At 37.9% G+C, this 19,662-nt stretch overlaps 1 protein-coding gene across 1 annotated transcript in view; it reads right to left on the bottom strand.

Annotated features, from left to right (window-relative positions):
- The window catches only part of CDK13 (cyclin dependent kinase 13), a 115,055-nt gene that overhangs the window by 75,627 nt on the left and 19,766 nt on the right, over nt 1–19,662 (bottom strand). The window contains exon 2 of the mRNA XM_021711194.1: nt 10,487–11,146. Coding sequence (XP_021566869.1) covers nt 10,487–10,515 — 29 coding nt within the window. The 5' untranslated portion in view covers nt 10,516–11,146. The remainder of the gene's footprint in view (nt 1–10,486; nt 11,147–19,662) is intronic.

The following is a 19,662-nucleotide window of genomic DNA, read 5'->3' as shown; positions in this document are numbered from 1 at the left end:
TAAACAAAACACAAAAATTTGATTAAATGATAAAAATGTGCCCGTGTCTTACTTTTAAGTAGCATGCAGTGGCTATAAATATTCGATATTATTTCACATTCCAAGACTAATCTGTAATCTGAGTTTCTTTACTTTCCAGCTAAAATAACACACCATATTCAACTGTAAAATTTGAGGTTAAAAATGAAAAAACTAAAAGAAATATATACAAAGTATGTGCTTTAGCTTATGATAATGTATTAATATTGTTTCATTAATTGTTAACAAATATACCATACTAATGTACATTTTTAATAATGAAGAAACTGAGAGTAGGATAATCAGAAATTCTACAGTAGCTCTGTAATTGTTCTGCAAATCTAAGACATAAAAAATAAAGTTTATTTTATAAAATGATAGATTACTATAAAACTGTAAATTAAAATTGGAAATCAACTAAACATACACTGCAGAAAAACTCAGTATTGCAAAAACATTTAGTTAGCTTCTGGTGGAGAGATAAAAGATGTTTTGCTGTAAGAAATAAATAAAACCACATGATGTTATTTATCTTGTCCATTCAAATAACTACAAACAACAAGTAACTCAGCTGTGCTCTTTCTAAAGGTTAATTACCTTTTCTAAATTGGACAATGAGTCTTCTCATTTTTTAAGACTCCAGTTTACTGGAATTACAGGTGAAATTTAAACTCAGATAGTTTTATACTTTTTATGACTGAATAAAGAGCTCTGATTTTTTAAAGTATATCTTAACTTGGCAATTGATTATTTTAAGTCTTTCAATTACTACAAAATAGGTTATCTACTCATATGACATGATGAAAGAGAATCTCATAATGATAATAAAATTGGCTTCACATACTTTCATAACAGTTATGAGTCCCACAATGAAAAAATTTATAAGACTATACTGTTATGATCAGAAATCAATATGTTATCAATATAAATCATCTTATTTTAATTATCATTCTCCTATTGGTGATGAACAATATTAATGTAAAACAAGTGGAACTTTTAATATCATCTGATAAAACTTAATAACCTTAGTAAATGTATACCTTGTGTTTTACTTACTCTATCTTTAACAGAGAAAACATGCTTAAAAACAAATTGGCTTGCAGTTTTATTTTGAAAGTAGTAAATCATACAGCCCACCTTAATTTTACTGTCTCTCCATTTAGCAAATATTGATTGTTAACCTCTATGTGCTTAGCATTGTATAAGGCACTGAAGATTTAACAACAATAACAAATACATTAAGCTACAATTTCTTTCAGAAAGAAGCTTGCAGTTTGGAAGACAATCAGGTAAGTAGTAGGATAACATTATTCAAACAGATTTTCAGAATAATGTGGTAGCTAAAGGGTAGCTAAATCAGGTCTGAAACACAGTAACGGCTGCTTTCTAGAAAACATACCACCGGAATACGATCTGAAAATAAACCTATCTAGGATATTGACTTAGAAAACTATTCTGTCTAACTTGTAATTAGGCTTTAGTCAAAAATTCTCATGTGTCTTAATGGTCAAATTAACATTTTTGAGAGAAAAAACCCTAAAAGTCTTAATTTCACTTATAATCTAAAATTTAAAACACTATATTGAAATATGTCAGTCTATGAACTATCAAAAATCACTTTTTCAAGCATATAAATATAATGCTTTATATAATTTGAAACATTACATTTTTACTGAATATCGGCAATAATCAAATACAAAAGTCATTTAAAAAAAAAAACTTTCCAGACCGGGCTCGGTGGCTCAGCCTGTAATCCCAGCACTCTGGGAGGTCGAGGTGAGTGGACTGCCTGAGCCCAAAGGTTCGAGACCAGCCCAGGCAACTTGTCAAGACTCATCTCTACAATAAATCAAAAATTAGCTGGGTGTGGTAGTGCACGCCTACAGTTCCGGCTAATTGGAAGGCTGAGGCAGACGGATTGTCAGAGCCCTCAGCAGGTCGACACTGAGGTGGCCATGAGTGTACCACTGTACTCCCTGGGCAATTGAGTGAGACTCCAACTCAAAAAAAAAAAAAAAAACAAACCAGCTTTCCATAAATTATAACAAAATAAAATATCTAACCAAGAAATGTGCATAACCAATAGAAAAAAGTAAAATAAAGCATGACTGAAGAATATAAAATTACATCAAAACAGATAAAATCTTTTTTTTTTAATGGGAAACTGTAATACTGTAAAGCTATCTATCTCCAAATTACTACTCTATTACATTAAAGAATCCTAAACAAGTTGGGCTCGGTGGCTCAGCCTGTAATCTGCGCTTTGGGAGGCCAAGGTGAGTGAATTGCCTGAGCCTGCGGGTTTGAGAAACACCTGGGTAATTTGGTGAGACCTAATCTCTACAATAAATCAAAAAAATTAGTCGGGCGTGGTAGCGCACCCCTGTAGTTCCAGCTACTTGGAAGGCTGAAGCGGAAGGATCGCCAGAGCCCAGCAGATCGAGGCTGTGGTGGACTCCAACTCAAAAAAAAAAAAAAAAGAATCCTAAACAAAACCCAAGCAAGAGTTTTTCAAAATGTAACTTGGTAACTTGATTGATTATAAAATTTGTCTAAGACTAAAGGCAAAAAAACTACCGAGAAATAGCTGAAATCACTTAATTATTCTTAATTAAGTGGGATTTGACCTGTCAAATGGTCAATCTAATTAAAGATCCTAAACTAGAAGCCAAATGCTGATTGACATCAAAAGACATGTATTATTCAGCCTATTCAAAGTTTTGTAAAGAACTATAAATTGTCAATATTTTTAGACAGGAAGATTTACATAATATTCAGATTCCAGGCTTTTTTTCTTAAAAAAGCAAAAGCTCTGGATCTAAATGAATAAGTAAGACTCTAATTTAAAAAAAAACAAAACAAGCCGGGCTCGGTGGCTCAGCCTGTAATTCCGGCCACTCGGAAGGCTGAGGCGGAAGGATCACCGGAGCCCACCAGGTCGAGGCTGCAGTGGCCGGGAGCAGCCACTGCACTCCAGTCTGGGCGACAGAGTGAGAATCCAACTCAAAAAAAAAAACAAAAACAACTTTTAGGTTAAGCCAGCAAATACAAGCAAGCAATACACTAGAAGAAATAAATAACAATGAAGTTCAGGAAGTTACTATACTTCATTATCAGAAAAATGCAAAATTAAGCATTACATATTTTAAAGACTATCAAAAAATCAAAAATGACACTATACGATATTTATGAAGCAATTTCATATATACTTGGGTACATAAATTGAACCTTATTAAGTCTTACTAAGATATAATATAGGGTCAGGCTCAGTGGCTCAGCCTATAATCCCAGCACTTTGGGAGGCCGAGGCGAGTGGACTGCAGGCAGTCCATAGGTTCGAGACTAGTCCAGGCACCCTGGCAAGACCTCGTCTTTACAATAAATAGAAAATTAGCTGGGCGTGGCAGCACACGCCTGTACTTCCAGCTAATTGGAAAGCTGAGGCAGAAGGATGGACAGAGTCCAGCAGGTCGATGCTGGGGTGGTTGTGATCGAAGTCTAGCAGGTCGACACTGGGGTGGCAGTGAGTGAGCATGCCACTGCACTCCATCTTGGGCAACGGAGATTCCAACTCAAAAAACAATTGTGTATAAATATAATATGGAAAGCTTCTATCAATTTTTTTGGCTAGAGTGCAGTGGCACACTTGTGGCTCACTTTACACTTGACCTCCTGGATTCGGGAGATCCTTCTACCTCACCCACTCCACCCCCCAGAGTAGCTAGGGCTATAGGAGCAGCACCACACCCAGCTATATTTTTTAAAATTTTTTTTATAGAGATGATGTCTCACTTTATTGCCCAGGCTGGTCTTCAACTCCTGGGCTCAAATAATCCTCCCGCCTCAGCATTCCAAAGTGCTAGAATTACAGGCATCAAGCCACCATGCCTGGCTAGTTTTAACAAATTTTTTAATGTACATACTCTGACATGCAGCTATCCTACAAAAGTTATTTACAAGTACAGAAAATATTAATATATAAGGAGAATTTAATAACAACTAGTTATAACCTTAAGTATCAATCAATAGCAGTAGAACATGATGCAGCCATTCCTATAATAATAATAATATTGGGCCTATCTATACCAATACAAAAAGATCTCTGACACATTAAATGAAAAAGTAAGTCAAGGATCATTATACATGGCATGATCCTAATTTTTTTTCTTTTAAAAGAAAACAATTATAGCCGGGCTTGCTGGCTCAGCCTATAATTCTGCGCCTTTGGGAGGCTGAGGTGAGTGAATTGCCTGAGCCTGCAGGTTCGAGACCCGTCTAGGCAGGCAAGACCTCATCTCTACAATAAAATCAAAAAATTAGCCGGGCGTGGTAGCGTGTGCCTGTAGTTCCGGCTACTCGGAAGGCTGAGGCGGAAGGAATGCCAGAGCCCAGCAGGTCGAGGCTGCTGTACTCCAGTCTGAGCGATAGCGAGACTACAACTCAAAAAAAAAAAGAAATCAATTATGTTGTATAAAAGCACATTGATTAGAGTATGCCTTATAATTTGGGGGAAGATAGACTGCAGTTTTGGGAATGAAGCAAAATTCAAAGTATGCATAAGATATAACATTTGACTAGGGAGCAGGGAAATACTAAAAAACAAACAAGGCCACATCAAAAAGGTAAAGAAGTCAACTTAAAGGAGCTCCTAACTGGTAAATTTTGGACAATTTGAGTATCAAAAAGAATAGAAACTGTAACTGACCAGGCATGGTAACTCACACCTATAATCCCAGTGCTTTGGAAGGCTGAAGTGGGGGACTGTTTAAGGCCAGGAGTTCGAGACTAGCCTGGGCAACACAGCAAGGTGTGTCTATACAAAAAAAATAAAAAATAAAAAATTAGCCAGATGTGGAAGCACGCATCTGTAGCCCTAGCTACTTGGGAGGCTGAGGCAAGAGGACCGCTTGGGTCCTAGAGTTCAAAGCTACAGTGATCTATGGTCCTGCCACGAATTCCAGCCTGGGTGGCACAGTGAGATCCTGTCTTTGACAAGTAAAAAAAAAATATTGATAGCAACAAAGAGAATACATAAAAATCCGTAAGAGTAGAATGACTAAATGGGGTAGTGGGAATTGTGTCATTTACAAAAGAAGACCACCTGATACTAAACAGAAATGGCAGAAATAGATAATCACCATTTGTATTCCTACTATGGTAACTGAATTAAACAAATATGATTGATGGGTACCAAACCATAAGGTGACAGGTTGTTGGGGAAAAGGATATTCAAACACTGCCAATGTGTTACCCCATAACTTGCTTCTAACTGGCAATGGGAAAATGCACCCCTGTATATGGAGAGATCTTAAGGTTGGTCGTCAGCTTTAAGCAAGTGATTGTATCACTACTAGTAGAGCAGGACAATCTGATATTTTGTTCCTCCTGCAGCAACAGCATAAAGTACATAAAAATCACCTCTTAAATATTAAGGCTAAAAAACCATTATTCCTCATCTAAAGAAGGCACAAGTAATTTCTGATTTATGGGAAATGAAAGGGTTAAAGAAAAACAAGTTAAATGATATCAAGAAGAAAAAATCAGCAGGCGCAGTGGCTTACACCTATAATGCATTTTGGAAGGTGGAGGCGAGTGAACTGCCTGAGTCCAGGGGTTCGAGACCAGCTTGGGCAACTTGGGGAGACCTCGTTTCTACAGTCAATCAGTCAATCAATCAATCAATCAATTAGCTGGGAGTGGTGGTGCACACCTATAGTTCCAGCTACTTGGAAGGTTGAGGCAGAAGGATCACCTGAGCCCAGTAGATAGAGGCTGCAGTAGCCATGAGTGTGCCACCGCACTCCAGTCTGGGCAACAAAGATGCCAACTCAAAATAAAGACCTATCAAATCTAGAGGTGGGGTATAAGACTGCACTGAATGCTTCAGAAAGTCATTGGTGGGGCAAGGTACAGGGTAAGAGGTTATTGATTACACATAGTGGTAATTTCTCTTCTGTTACCTATTGCTAATTTCCTTAGGTACAATAATGATAACAAGATAAAGCAGGAGACAGGTCTTATTCTTAAGATCTAAACTATTTAAACTATTTAAAAGTAAAGTTCATGATGGCTATAACTTATTTTCAAATGGTACAGCAAAAAGTATACAGACTACTCCCTACCCCAATTAGTTCTCTTAAACAACTAAGTATATTGAATAAAATGTTAACATTTGCTGAATCTAGATGGAGTTTTATACAGATGCTAATTTTATTATTCTTTCAATTTTCACAAATGTCTCAATACTTTCAAAATAAAAATGTATGGGGGGGAATTTACTTAATCACATAATAAAATAAAAGGGTGAAAACTAGTGCAGTATAGATTTGCAAAATCAAGAGGCCACAAAGCACACACACACCCTTTAGCTAATTTGTTTGGGGATACAACAGTGAACGTTAACCAGGGGCGGGTAGAGGCATGCTTAAAAAAAGTAAAGATCAAAAGCTTTCATCAAACAATCTTAAAATATGGCTAATGAGATTATGCAAACCATACTTTTCTTTAAAACGATGTTTATATTTACAGTGACTAACAAGTAAAAAAATATACCTTCCATACTCAGGTTTCCTAAAGCATGTTATAAGAGAAAGGATTGTTTCTTTACCTCAAGAGAAATGGTTTATAAACCATTTTCAAATAGCTGTTTGGCACAAAATTTTAAAAGTATACAATGGCTACTAAAAAGAAACTTTTTTTTTTTTTTTTGAGTTGGAGTCTCACTCCGTTACCCAGCTTGGAGTACAGTGGCACGTTCATGGCCACTGCAGCCTCAACCTGCTGGGCTCAGGTAATCCTTCTGTCAGCCTTCCAAGTAGCTGGAACTATAGGCACGTGCCACCATGACCAGCTAACTTTTTGATTTATTGTAGAGATGAGGCCTCCCCAAGTTGCCTGGGCTGGTCTCAAACTCATGGGTTCAGACAATCCTCTCAGCCACAACCTCCCGGGCTCAGGTGATCTTTCTGCCTCAGCCTCCCAAGTAGCCAAGACTACAGGCACATGCAACCACACCAGGCTAAAAAGAAACTTTTAAATATGAAATTACCATGACCATTATTTTTAGGAACATGAAAAAAAAAAAAGGGTGGGAGTGGTTTCTCCATTATAAAATGAAGACAAAAAAAAAGTCAACAGTTCCTCTTTTTAAAAAAACGGATCCCTTTCAAAGCTCTAGGTCTATTAGTTGCACAATATAATGGTCTATATGTTATACAATATAATAATGAGTCATTTTTCACTTTCTTTTTCAATAATCTAAAACAGATTTTATTTTTAATATTTCCTGCAGCACTAATTTATGCTATCACTAATCATAAAAGCTGAGGTGCATAGCACTTTACAGCTTGCCAAATTCAGTTCAAATCATTTAATTCTTACAACTAGTCTATGAGGTTAAATTGTAAATATTTTCACCCATGAAAAGAACTAAATGAACTGAGGCACAGAAAGACTAAAGCATAAGAGTAGCAAGAGTTACTACCAGCACTAAAAACTAATCTTTCTACTATAGCCCACTGACAGATTGTTTTATTGCAGTGCTAACAGTAAAAATATTAAATTAATGATAAAATAAGTCTCCTGCCCTATCCATATCCTTCAGTATCCATTTCTAAAAGCAATCATTTTTAACCATTTCTCTTTCACAATATTTTTATTTAATCACCTAAAATTTTTTTAAGAAGTAAAATAAATGGTATTTTCTTCCTCATACTTTTAAATTTGGTAGTTAAATTACAGCCATTGAAATAAGGAAAGTTCCACTGGTGCTGAATCAATCTTTGGCCACAGACACGTTAGTAGTATTTATGAATCTTAAGAAACTTCCATAGCCACTAAGCATACAAGCACAGTCAATGAAAGAAGAGCAGAGACACTATAAGAAAAAAAAGCAGAAAAGACAGAAAAGGTGGATCAAAAATACATTTTTTAATAATCAAGAATGAAATGTGCTACCACCCCATTGAAAATAGATATATAAAGTATATCTTCATTAAGCATTCACATATATACATTCTGAGTTCTTGAGAGCATCTCTAGTTAAGATTTATTCCTTAAGCATATATGAAGAATAATATAGAGAACCACCAATCTCACTGTAACGTGGATTTTCTGTAACTGGCTAATTTCTCACTAACAGGGTGATTCAAGTCTGCACTCAAGCCTCTTTGTGCTGGAAAGTTCATTCCAGGACTCACCAAAATTATAAAATTACAATTACTATTGTTATAAACCTTAGTGTTCCTGGAGAATAGGGAAATCTTAAAGTAGTTTAATTAGATAACACCTGATTAAATTTGAGGGAGTTTCCCACATTTTGATTATTTTTTAAAAGTACCTAACAGGGCAGGAAAAACAATTATAATTTAGCTTTTGATTGTATTAAATTATAAAGTTTTCATAATGCTAACCAAAGTGAGCATGTCCACATGGCATTTTTAGTCATCTTTTTTCACATTCCTTAAAGCTAGGAAAACTGTCCATATGGCTGCTTTTTAATAGAAAGGGGAGGACAGCTTTAATTTCCTCATGAAAATAAAAATGGTTAAGTGGTATAATAGGCAGATAAATCACACCTAACAGTATAATTATTCTGCCTTGAGATTCATTCATTCATTCATTCATTTATAGTTGGGTCTAACCGTCACTCAGGCTAGAATGCATTGGCGAGATCCCTGCTCACCACAGCCTCAACTTCTGGGGCTCAGGCAATCCTTCCCAAGTAGCTGGGACTACAAATGGGCACTACCACACCCAGCTAATTTTTTAAATTTTTTTTGTAAAGACAAAGTGTTGCTATGTTGCCCAGGATGGTCTCAAACTCTTGGGTTCAAGCAATCTTTCCTCCCCGATCTTCCAAAATGCTGACATTACAGGAGTGAACCACTGCACCCAGTTTATTTATGTATTTGTTTGTTTGTTTATTACTTTACAGTCACTCTTACCTTCATCTTCTTAAGAACAAAATGTTTCTTAATAAAAAATAAGCCAAATCCCCAATGTTTACAGTAGGAATTTTTAAACATGTTAAAGGAAAGCATAATCACATTATGAGCTTTTGGTAATATAACGGAATCCCTAAGGGCAACACAGGCTAAAAACAATTTAAAGGGTTAAGAAAAGACTAACCTAAAAAGTAGTAAGTTAATAAAGCCCCTGAAAGTGATAAACTCATAAGGCCATTGAAGAAACTAAGAAATAACTGAGATATATGCTTATGAGATTTATATTTCCAGGGCAGACTCTAATAAGATGACCTATCTCTGATAGTATCATCAAGGAACACTACCGTAAAGATAACACAGGCATTCCTAATTCCCAGACTCATACTGATGTAATCACTGTATAACAAGCTAATGGCAAATTTTCCTGAATTTCTTAGCATAAACTCTAATTTTGCCATCCTATAAGAATGTGCTTCATTTTAAGATGTATACAATAGGCTGGGTATGGTGGCTCATGTCTGTAATCCCAGCAATTTTGGGAGGCAGAGGCGAAAGGACAGCCTGAGCCCAGGGGTCCAGACCAGCATGGACAACTTGGCAAGACCTCATCTCTACAATAAATTAAAAAAAAAAAAAATTAGACAAGTGTAGTGGCCAGCACCTGTAGTTCCAGCTACTTGACAGGCTGAGGCAGAAGGATCGCCTGAAGCCAGCAGGTCAAAACTGCGGTGGCCGTGAGCGTGCTACTACACTCCAACCTGGGTGACAGAGTGAGACTCTGACTCCAAGAAAAAGGAAAAAAAAAAAAAGGCCAGGCATGGTGGCTCAAGCCTCTAATTCCAGCACTTTGGGAGGCCACAACAAGAAGACTGCCTGAGTCCGTGGATTCAAGACCAGCCTGTCACTACAATAAATCAAAAAATTAGCCGGGCATGGGAGCACGTGCCTGTAGTTCCCACTACTCGGAAGACTGAGGCAGAAGGATCGCTGGTTCCCAGCAGGTCAACGCTAGGGTGGCCTTGAGCATGCTACTGCTTTCCAGTCTGGGTGACCAAGTGAGATTCCAACTCAAAAAAAAAAAAAAAAAAAAAGATGTATACAATAAAGAGAATTCATTCACATATAATCTTTTTGAATAACTTTTTTTTAGGGAAGTAGGGAAGGTCAAACCATTTCTTACTTCAGGCTATTATTATTGTTATTATTACTGAGTCAAGGTCTTACTCTGGTGTCCAAGTTGGAGTGCAGTGGTACAATCACGGCTCACTGCAGCCTCAATCTTCTGGGCTCAGGCAATCCTTCCACCTCAGTCTATCAAGTGGCTGAAACTACAAGTGCACACCACCACACTGGACTAATTTTTTAATTTTTCTGTAGAGACAAGGTCTCGCTATGTTGCCCAACCTGGTCTTGAACTCCTGTGCTCAAGCAGTCCTCCTGCTTTGGCTTCCCAAAGTGCTGGGAATACAGGCATGACCACATCTGGCCCAGTAAATAGTTATTGACACATTTTTTGTACTTACCTATCAGCATCCTTATCTTCAGGCAGCATGGGAGGCAAAGGTAATGGTGGTAAAGTAGAAGTCAGTAAAGCTACATGTTGCTCCTTTTCCTTGGCTCCTATGCTTGGTGTAAGTGGTTTGGTTTTCTCTTTAAGAGATACTGGCTCCTCCTTTGTAGTTGCAGATTTACTCTCCTTTCCAACTACAACTGCTTTCTTGGTGGCTTTATCTACAATCAGATTATTGTCCACCTTTGTTACCTGAAGAGGTGGCTTTGTTTTTGCCTTGTCATTTTTTAAAGTTCCACCACTTGATGGAGAAGGTGCAGGCTCAATTTTCAGTTTCTTCACATCCTTCACATGGTTTGTTTGTGATGCACTGACACCAGTTTCTGTGTTCCCCTTGGTAGGTGTAGAAGTGTTTGAAGCTTTTGCAGCTTTGGCAGAAGCCTCAGCAGCCTTAGCTGCCTCTGCAGCCTTTGCTGCCTCTGCAGCTCTTGCTGCCTCTGCTGCACGTGCTTTTTTATTTTTGTTCAATTCAGCTGCCAGGCTACTCTTCAGAGTTAGTGTGCTAGGAGAAATGCTAGAATGACGACTTCTAGATCTAGACAATCTGTGCCTGCTACGAGATCGCGAATGCCTAGATGAATATGGGCTTCTGCTTCGGGATTTGGCAGACCGTCTGGTGGGAAATAAGTAAGATTTAGTCAGTAATTCAGAAAGGTTCAGTTTAGAGTTTACCAAGACAGTGCTAACTCAAGCCAACAAAATAAAACAAATTTATTTAATTTCAAAATCATAATGTATTTTTAGGAGGAGTTTTAAAAAAACAAAACGTGCTTTAAAGTAGAATATGATCTGAGAGCTACAGTTTCCTTGAAAATAGATTTTCTTGATCTTACCCTGGCCTATCATTGCTGTAAAAATTAAGAGGAATAATTTGACAAGGCATCGCTGCTATCTCTGAAAACATAAGTCAGTATTAGGCTACACCAATGGTAGCAGTACCAGGGTAAAGTATGACAAATCTTTAATCAGTATTACAAATCTTTTTCTATTTCTCAAAAATATCCTTCTCACCCATAAGTTCAAAAATAAGCAGTGCTCTATGACAAGAGTGAAAAACACAAAACTTATTGTCAGGTAATAAAGAAAAGCAGTCTCTGTGGGTTCGTTTCAGAAAGGTAATTTTAAGAAAATTTATATTCATATTTTGATATTTATATTAAATACATACACATTTATTTTTACATTTATATTAAATACTTACACATAAGCATAATCACTTTATTCACATAAATACATATATACAAAATGTCTTAAGATCTACATAATTTAACACAGAAAGTACAATAAAGTAAAATCATATAACCATTCTTACTCTGAAGCTCTACTGATACATTTTAAAACGTATAGTAAAAAAAATAAATACCCATATCGTTTAACTTTTCAAGTGCTTGACAACTATTACTTTATTTTACCATAACAGAATCAAACACTTAGTAGGTGTTATTATCCCAATTTCTCAGAAGGGAAAAGCACAGAGAGGTAAAGTAAAAATAACTCCCTCAAAGAGCCACAGTGGTATAGTATAGTCTGAACTAGAATTTGGGTTTTTCAGTCTCCTGGCTCTACAAAATTATGAAAAACTATATCTTGGAAACTGCTTAATGATGATGCCATTCACTTTTCAAAAATGATTAGAAAACATGTATTAACATATATTTACAAGTATGGTAACAACTGAAGTTTCTACAAAACTAATGTAGCACAGCACCAAGTGAAACAAAACTGAAAATTTCCAAATCCACACCTTATCAAACTTTAAAAAATATAATTATAAGACAAAGGCACTATGAAAGTACTTTCACGTGTCATTTCATTTAATGCCCACATCAACCCAGTAAAGTATGCATAGTGAACAGATAAGAAATTGAGTCTAAAATATATGATATTACCTGAAGTCAACACCTAAACTCACTAGTAGTTGTACTGGTTACCATTTTATTGCCACTACTCTATCCCCCAATACCTTTCTGCCCTACTCTGTTTTCAAGAATGCAGATCCCAACAGTTGTTCCTTCCAGGTAGCAGTGCTATCTTACTACTGGCAGATCAGAAGGCAGAGAAGGGCTGGATTACTTCTTCCCAGCTCCATCCCTTTTCTTGGCCACATTTTCTGGCAGCTGTGTCCCTCCAACAACCATGGCTCCTGTAGGCACCATCTTCTCCACAGTGATCTCCATGCTCCAATAGCACTGTATTTTTCTTGCCTCTCTGGGCTTCCCTGTTGCTAGTAAAAACTTTCCTTGTGGGCTCCCTTAATCCACACCACCTCTGTAGTTCCTGCATTAAGTTCTCTTGAACCATCTCAGTTGGATTGTTTCTTTTTAGAACCTTGACTAATCTAGTTGTATGCCAGGTCTTACACTCAGATACTTTTGACGCTAAAGTAGGTAGGTTAACAAAATTAACACATTAATATACTGCTAATGAGCTAGCTCTTGCTGAAATTTTGTCGAAATTATAGGGAAAGGTTAAATTAAGCAAAAAAAAAAAAAAATCCTAGAAACCCATAATTTAAATGGGCAGAGAAAAAAATAACTGAAAATTTTTCTTTAGAATTGACATTAAAATAGTATGAGCCGGGCTCAGTGGCTCAGACTGTAATCCCGCACCTTGGGAGGCTGAGGTGAGTGGATTGCCTGAGCCCGCGGGTTCGAGACCCGCCTGGGCAACTTGGTGAGATCTCATCTCTACAATAAATTTAAAAATCAGCCGGGCGTGGTAGCGCATGCCTGTAGTTCCAGCTACTTGGAAGGCTGAGGCGGAAGGATCGCCGGAGCCCAGCAGGTCGAGGCTGCGGTGACCGGGAGCAGCCACTACACTCCAGTCTGGGCAACAGAGTGAGACTCTAACTCAAAAAAAAAAATAGTAGGGAAGGAAGTGTTTAGAAACATTCTACAATTTCAATATAAAACAAAATTAGGATGCAGTTTAGGATGAACCCATATGTAAATGAAACTTCTACCTCATTCTTTAATAAACAAGTATGTACTGGAGGGACAATTAAGGTTCAGCACTGAGCTAGTGTTTCAAACAAACCTCATACTTTACATAAGATTTAGATTAATGGGAACACTGCTTTAGAAAATATTCTAATCTAATACTTGATAAGCATTCAATATTCATATATACCAATCATTAAAATCAAAATAAGCTTACAATTAATTATTCACAGAAATGGAAGGAAATGTTTGAAAGTGAAGTGATTATATAAGTTGGTTGTGAAATAACTTGGATAACTTTAATATAGGAACCAAAAGTGTCATAACATGAAACACTCAGCCACATTTTTAATTTCCTCTCTCTTCAGACCCTGCTGGAGTTCAAAACAAGTCGGATATAAGTAATGTTTCTTTTTTTTTTTTTTTTTGAGTTGGAGTCTCACTCTGTCGCCCAGACTGGAGTGCAGTGGCCGCTCCCGGCCACCGCGGCCTCGACCTGCTGGGCTCCGGCAATCCTTCCACCTCAGCCTTCCATGTAGCTGGAACTATAGGCGTGCACTACCACACCCGGCTAATTTTTTGATTTATTGTAGAGATGAGGTCTCACCAAGTTGCCCAAGCGGGTCTCGAACCCGCGGGCTCAGGCAATCCACTCACCCCAATCTCCCAAAGTGCTGGGATTACAGGCTGAGCCACCGAGCCCGGCCTCGTGTACACTGGTAATGGAAATGCATAACAGGGCAGCTGCCAGTGAAAGCAGTTTAGAAGTTCTTCAACAACATTAAAAATAGATCACATGATCCAGCAATCCAATCTTTGTGTGCTTATCCAAAATAATTGGAATCAGGATTTTGCAGAGATTTTAGCACTACCATGTTCATTGCAGCACTAGTCACAACAAGCAAGATGTGGAAACAACCTAAATGTCCACTGATGGATGAATGGATATGGCAAATGTGGCATATACATGCAATGGCACATTATTCAGTCTTTAAAGAGTGGGCAATGCCAAAATACGTGACAAGGGTGAAACGCAAGGAGTTTTTTATGCTAAGTGAAATTCGCCAGTCACAGGACATTATTCCACTTACGAGGGGGAGAGCACTCCCTTCCAAATAAAACATTATTTATTTATAAAAAATTGTGTATTGCCAGGCTCGGTGACTCAGCCTGTAACCCCAGCTCTTTGGGAGGCCAAGGCGAGTAGATTGCCTGAGCCCGCAGGTTCAAGACCAGCCAGAGCAACTTGGCAAGACCCCCCACCTCTACAAAAAATCAAAAATCAGCCAGATGTTGTAGTGAATGCCTGTAGTTCCGGCTATGTGGAAGGCTGAGGCAGAAGGATCGCCGGAGCCCAGCAGGTAGATGTTGGGGTGGCGGTGAGTGTGCACTCCAGCCTGGGCGACAGAGTGAGACTCCAAAAAAAAAAAAGTTGTGTATTTATTATTTTTTATTTCTTGAGTTGGAGTCTCACTCGGTCGCCCAGACCGGAGTGCAGTGGCCGCTCCCGGCCCCCGCAGCCTCGACCTGCTGGGCTCCGGCGATCCTTCCGTCTCAGCCTTCCGAGTAGCTGGACTTACAGGCGCGCGCTACCACGCCCGGCTGATTTTTTGATTGATTGTAGACATGCGGTCTCTCTGCCCAGGCGGATCTCGAACCCGCGGGCTCAGGCAATCCACTCACCTCAGCCTCCCAAAGGCGCGGGATTACAGGCTGAGCCACCGAGCCCGGCCATAAGTAATGTTTCTATCCCCTGATCAGATATAGATGAGCAGTAGAAAGGTAACCAGCACAAGAAAGCAAAGAGACTATCATAAGGTAATAGCACACAAGGCTTGGAAAGCAAGACTTCCTTTTCTTAAATCAACTTTCCTACACTGGCAAGATTTTGGTCATCACTTTCATACAGATACACCAATTACATTTAACTGAGATTTATGATCAGTAAGTCTTACCTAAGAAAAGAGATACAAAGACAGTAGGCAAAATCCTAACACAAGTAATTCCTCTGACCTATTTAAGAATTCTCTTCTATACAGAATATGAATATGAGAGGTATTTGAAAATTCTTGTATAAAAAAGATATTTTGGAAATGTTGTCTTTATGGTATTTGATCACTATACCAATTGAATTCTTCTAGATACAACTTCCATTCCTCTCCAACTTTTCTGTTTCTCTACAAAAGTTCCTTCTGTAACCTATTTATTTCATGGCTTAGCAATCTTGCATTCTCTTAGATATTTTCAGTCCAGCCTGGGCGACACGATGAGACTCTGACTCAAAAAAATAAATAAAACAAATATAAAAGTTTTTCCCAAATTCACACAACACGAATAGTTACCAGAATAAACACCCAGTATCCTGAAACATAGTTGGCTAGTGCTCACTGTTAATTAGACTAGTTAGAAAGAGAGCATGATGTTCTACTCACTTGACTATTAACTAACAGTCTCTCCAATAGTCTTCTGAAACTTGTGCCTAATTAGCAAACACCACTTCCTAATAATTTGACTATAATAATATCCAATCCCTCACTATATAAAATACTTCAGAATAGTGCCATCCAATGAAACTTTCTGGAATGATAGAAATTATCTATACATATAATGTCCAATACAGTAGTCACTGTCCACAAAATTTGAGAGTCTAATATTTCTACCTTGTTTATTTCACATACTAATAGATGCCGTGCCCATTTCAGAAACCTGTTAACCACCCCCCCCCCCCCCGCCCCATCAAGGCAGGAAAATGCTTCCCATACTGAAAAGCACTTCATAAATATAAAGTGGTATTACTTTTTCAAAAATCTCTCTCTCAACCATCCCTTTCACCATCTTCTCAGTCAAAACTCTTTATGTTCCTAAGTACTTTGTCATGTAATGTTACAACAACTCTATTAAGTACATGTAATAGCACTGTGGTAGCCTCTTAAATTCATCTCGTTTCAAATTTTCTTCTACCCTATCTAATCTGTACTACTTTAACTTGGCAAAAATACCGTTCCCATCATGTTTGTCAGTACCTGAATTAAGACATGTAAAGCAAATACATCTTCCTCTAACATCTACTCCCTGCCATTCTCTATTTTTAATTTCACTACTACTCTCCACCCACTTAGCTAGGCTACAAACCTCAGTTTCCTGTTTCCCATATCACATCCCCTCAATGGTCTCATTTTATTGATTCTAACTCAATAATCCCTTACATCCATACCTTCTGAATGTTTCTTATTGCTGCTGTAACAAAATACCACAAACTCAGCAGTTTAGAGCAACACAAACTTATTATCTTGCAGTTCTGAAGTCAGAAGTCCAAAATCAGTCTCTGAGCAAAAATCAACACATCACCAGAGTTTTGTTCCTTCTGGAGTCTCCTGGGATGTTTCCTTTTCTTTTCCAGCTTCCACAGGCTGTCGATATTCTTTTGCTCAAATCCCACTCATTTGGGACCCCTATCATGACCCACCCCCCATGTGTGTCTATCACGTAGCATTCTCTAACTCTAACCTACAGCCTCTCTTTTATAAAAATCCTTGTGATCACACAGAACCCACCCAGATAATCCAAGATATTCTCTCCATATCAAGATTCTTAATTTAGTCTATCTACAAAGTCCTCTTTACCACATAAAATATCATATTCACAGGTTCTGAAGATTAGGACCTTTGGGGGGTTGCATTATTCAGCCAATGAACACCTTCCTCTTCCATTCTCAAGGCCACTATTCTATTTCAGACTGCATTAACTCTCTCCTAGTATACTATATTATCTTTAAAAAAATAACCATTTTCTTTGTATCTAGTTTCTCGATGCTTCAATTACTTCTACAGACACTATAACCAAACTAATCTTCACTGTACAGTGACTACTGCGTGTCCCAAATTCATTCACTTTCCTCTTCTTAGTAGCTATTCCAAACCTTCACGACTTTTATCAAGATCACAACCCCATTCTCAAAGTCTTCTTACAACACAGCTTTACTTCCTATTTCAAGAAAAGAAAAAAAAAAGACTATCAGGCATGACCCTACTTGCAAACTTTATCTCCATTCACCTCACATTCCACCTCATCTCAGAGAGGTGTTCCTCCCTCTTCCTATCTAAGACTAACTCACCTATAAAGTTATGAATTCCATACTCTACAGCCTTACTTCTTACAATGTGGTCTACAGGCCAGCAGCATCACTATCAATTGTGAGCTTTTCAAAAATGCTGTATCCCAGACTCCACCCAACCCAGACCTACTGAATCAGAATCTGCATTTTAACGAGATCCTCATTAAAGCTTGAAGTACACTATACTAGGCTACCCTAGGGCTAAGGCTGGCTTACTGTATTACTTGTGACTTTAACCCCTTGTTTTCCATTTGCTATTTTCCCACAAGAAATAAATTACTTAAGTCTCTAAGATCTTTAAAAACAGACAAGAAAATAAAACAAGAACAAATGCTCGTATCTTGATAATCTCTTTATCTCTCCTTCCAGTTACAGCCAAATTCTCATCCCTCTATGTACTCCTCAAATACAATCTGGCTTACACTCTCACTGAAGTCACTGAGGTGATCAATGACCTATCTTTCAAAAAAATAAAAAGAAAGAAAAAAAACGTTTGTAATGACATTGTTGGCCAAACCATTAAAAACACTTCCTAACCATTTCTACTACTTTTCTTTTTCTTGATTATTTCTTACTTCTATGGCTGTTTCTGCCTCTTGAAGTTCTTCTTCACTATACTCATTCTCCACAATAATTTCATTTATGCTTATGTATGTCTTAAATGATTTTCCTTCAGCACAACTGTACTTTTCAACTGTACCTTTAACACAATCTAAAACTATTAAACTTCCTCTCCAAATTCAAGTATGCCCTATTCTCAGGTAATGACAACCACTAAAATAATAGAAGTCATTCTGCATTCCACATGGTCCCTTTTCTCTCTTCTGCCACATCCAATTGGTCTCCAAGTCCCGCCGAGTCTATATCTTAAGCATCTCTCCAGTTTTCCAAGTTCTTTCTCCCCATAGCTACTATTTCACATTAGGTCCTACATAATCACTTACTTGGCCCAGTGCAATAGTCTTACCAAGTTCCTGCCTTGAGTCTCCACCCTTTCCAATTTACTCTCCTCTCTGTATGGCCACCTGAATAATCTTTGTTACCCCTCTACTAAAACCTTCAGCCTTGACATGCATAAACTCCCTTGCCTAGCCATCACAAAATACATGCAGTGCCAGGCCTAGAATGTTTCTCTCATATTCCTTCCCTCACCTTCTTTATCTACTAAACAAAATGACAGTTTGTCTCTCTGCACGTTTTCTACCACCTCTATAAAGACAGCCCTTACTATGCCAGGCAGCTGCAGATGTTCCTTGTCCTATGGTCCTATCACACTTTGTTTCTATCTCTGAATAAAAATAATTAGATAATATGGCCAGGTGTGGTGGCTCGTGTCTGTAATCCCAGCACCTTGGGAAGCCAACGCAGGGGTATCCCAGGAGTTCCAAGGCTGCCATAAGCTATGATCGTGCCACTACTGCACTCCAGGCTGGGTGAAAGAGTTTTATATATTATTAAAATAAAATAATAATAATAGTTACTATTATTGGATAACCTATCTTCCCCAACTAAACTGAGATCATTGTTATCTTTTCAGTCTTGACTTGTAGCACAAACCCGGCAATGGTAGAGGCTCGATAAGTATTTGCACAAATAAGTATACTGCTGATAATACTGCTATTGAAAAGAATTTACCTTCTTAGCCTAGTATCAAGGTGCTGCATAATTTGTCTGGTCCTAACCTACCTTTCCTATCAAGTATTGAATTTGTCCAATGCTTCCATGTCTTTACTCCAACAGATTTGCCTACTGAGATTATCCTGTGGTCCTCCATCTTCTATTGTCCTATTCATCTTTCAAGACCTAGTGCAAGAGTCCTTCCTTCTTCATAAAACCTTACAACCAACTCCAAGCAAGAAGCAAGGTCTTCTTTCTTGAAATCCCATAGCACTTTGTCTGTACCCTTCTCATGATCTAGCACTGTTAACTTTGTATTTTAGAGAGTTACCACATTGTCTATTAGACCGTGTCTTCTTTGAGGAGCAGAAACCAGGTCTAATTCATTTTTTTGTATCACTCAACAGCCCTTAGCACACTACTACACAGATGGTAGTCTTTTACTGACTAAACAAATAC

The sequence above is a fragment of the Carlito syrichta genome, unplaced genomic scaffold (assembly GCF_000164805.1).
Source record: "Carlito syrichta isolate Samal-C Ts95f unplaced genomic scaffold, Tarsius_syrichta-2.0.1 Scaffold301917, whole genome shotgun sequence".
NCBI classification, from domain to species: Eukaryota; Metazoa; Chordata; class Mammalia; order Primates; family Tarsiidae; genus Carlito; species Carlito syrichta.
The sequence above is the reverse complement of the archived record's forward strand: the minus strand, read 5'-3'. Positions and strand labels throughout refer to the sequence as shown.